At 44.0% G+C, this 1,749-nt stretch overlaps 1 protein-coding gene across 1 annotated transcript; it reads left to right on the top strand.

Moving 5' to 3' along the window:
- Positions 1–228: 228 nt before the first annotated feature.
- LOC149155662 (lysM domain receptor-like kinase 3) lies at positions 229–1,428 on the top strand. The gene has a single exon (XM_089444489.1). The coding sequence runs from the start codon at positions 229–231 to the stop codon at positions 1,426–1,428; it is 1,200 nt and encodes a 399-aa protein (XP_089300615.1).
- Positions 1,429–1,749: the final 321 nt, after the last annotated feature.

Here is a 1,749-nt window from a genome sequence, read left to right as displayed (position 1 = left end):
AACCTATTTCTTAAACCTGGCTAGTACGAATCCCCGCCCACGGCCCAACTGACCTCACCCATCGTGGAAAATACAGGCGACCGACGGGATGCTCGAGGACAGTGAAGAAATGTATTATCATCATATTCTGCCCAATGGCGCATAAGTTGGGTGTTCGTTTTTGTGGGGAATGGGGAGCTAGTCTGAGCAGGGCGTTTGTTATGAATCATGTGTCGAACCAAACCCAAAATGGTGGCACAGCCAATTCCCTTAAAAGCTCCAAGAAAACCCATTCATTCAGACGAGGTCCTTACGAGCAGGAGCACGGACCCTGGAAGCTCCACCCAATTCTCAAAAGATTCCCGAATTTCTACTAGCAGTGCCCAATCTCTCGCAGGCCTGAGAGAATTGCTTCCAGAGAGTCCCCACCTATATTCATTTCATGAAATCAAGAGGGCAACCATGAATTTCCGCTCTGGAAAGCTCGGGAATTCTTCGGTCTGGAAGTGCACGCTGAGAGGTAAATCCGTTGTCGCTACAGAAAGGAGCCGAACGGATTCAATTGATTTTAGGGCAAGATTGAGAGAAATCTGTAATCTTCACCATAGGAGCATTATTAATCTTTTGGGCGGGTGTGGGGAGGAGGAGCGTCTGTATCTTGTGTATGAATATGTGGAGGGTGCAAACCTGAGGGAATACCTGAGGGGTAGCAGAGTGCCTGGATATACTGTGCTATCTTCATGGCTTTCTTGGGTTCAGATTGCCCTTGATGTGGCTCAAGGGCTTGAATATCTTCATCATTATACAGGTTTGCGCTATGTTCACAAATACATGAAATCCAGCAGTGTAATCGTTGTGGAGCCTGATTTCAGGGCCATGATTGCCCATTTTGGTGCCTATGAGTTAAGTGGTGAATCCACTGTTAGGGCATCTTCTAGTACAGAGATTACAGAGGAGGGTTCTGGGGACACTGTTGGGGATTACCGGCGTTCGTCCAGTAAGAGAATTGTTGGTACACAGGTTTACATGGCTCCAGAATATGCTGCAAATGGTGTGATTTCTCAGAAGACTGATGTCTTTGCTTTTGGGGTGGTGTTGCTGGAGCTTTTATCTGGGCGGGATCCTGTAAAATTACATTATGATGCAGCGAAGAATGAGTATACCAGGGTGTCTCTCATCGAGGGTTTGTCTTCGATTGTTTCTGAGCCTGACTGTTTGGGCAGACTGAGATCGTGGATTGACCCTCGGCTTAAGGATTCTTACCCTGTTGATGGTGCTGAGAAAGTTTCACGACTTGCAGCGATGTGTTTGGATGCAAATCCCAGCAGTAGACCTGATATGAGGCATGTAGCTGGCGAGCTATCAAATTTTTTTCTGCTATCCAAGAATTGGTCGGAAAAAATGAATGCCAATAAAGCCATCCTTACAAGCACATTTGAGGCCAGATAGTGCAGCAGACAGTTGGTTTTTCATATTCTAGCTTTTGTATAGCTATGCATTCTGCATGCTTCATCAATGTTGTCTGAAGAATCTCTTTCTAACTTTCATTTATTTTATGAAATGAGTTGGCTGATAGGCTTCGCTAAATTTTGTTGAATACCTGTACATCACATTTCAAAATATTATTGAAATTTACAATCAAAATAAGAATGGTTTATTCACTCTCTCAAATGCAACACATCTGAAAAAGAATGGTTTATTCACTCTCTCAAATGCAACACATCTGAACACAGTTTTTGTACTGCGATGCCATTTCAAATTTGTTACTTT

Source organism: Pinus tabuliformis, chromosome 9, assembly GCF_031772625.1.
Source record: "Pinus tabuliformis cultivar Carrire ecotype Pingquan chromosome 9, CPIR1, whole genome shotgun sequence".
In the NCBI taxonomy this organism is placed as follows: domain Eukaryota; kingdom Viridiplantae; phylum Streptophyta; class Pinopsida; order Pinales; family Pinaceae; genus Pinus; species Pinus tabuliformis.
Note: the sequence above shows the minus strand (reverse complement) of the source record. Positions and strands in the feature narration are given on the sequence as shown.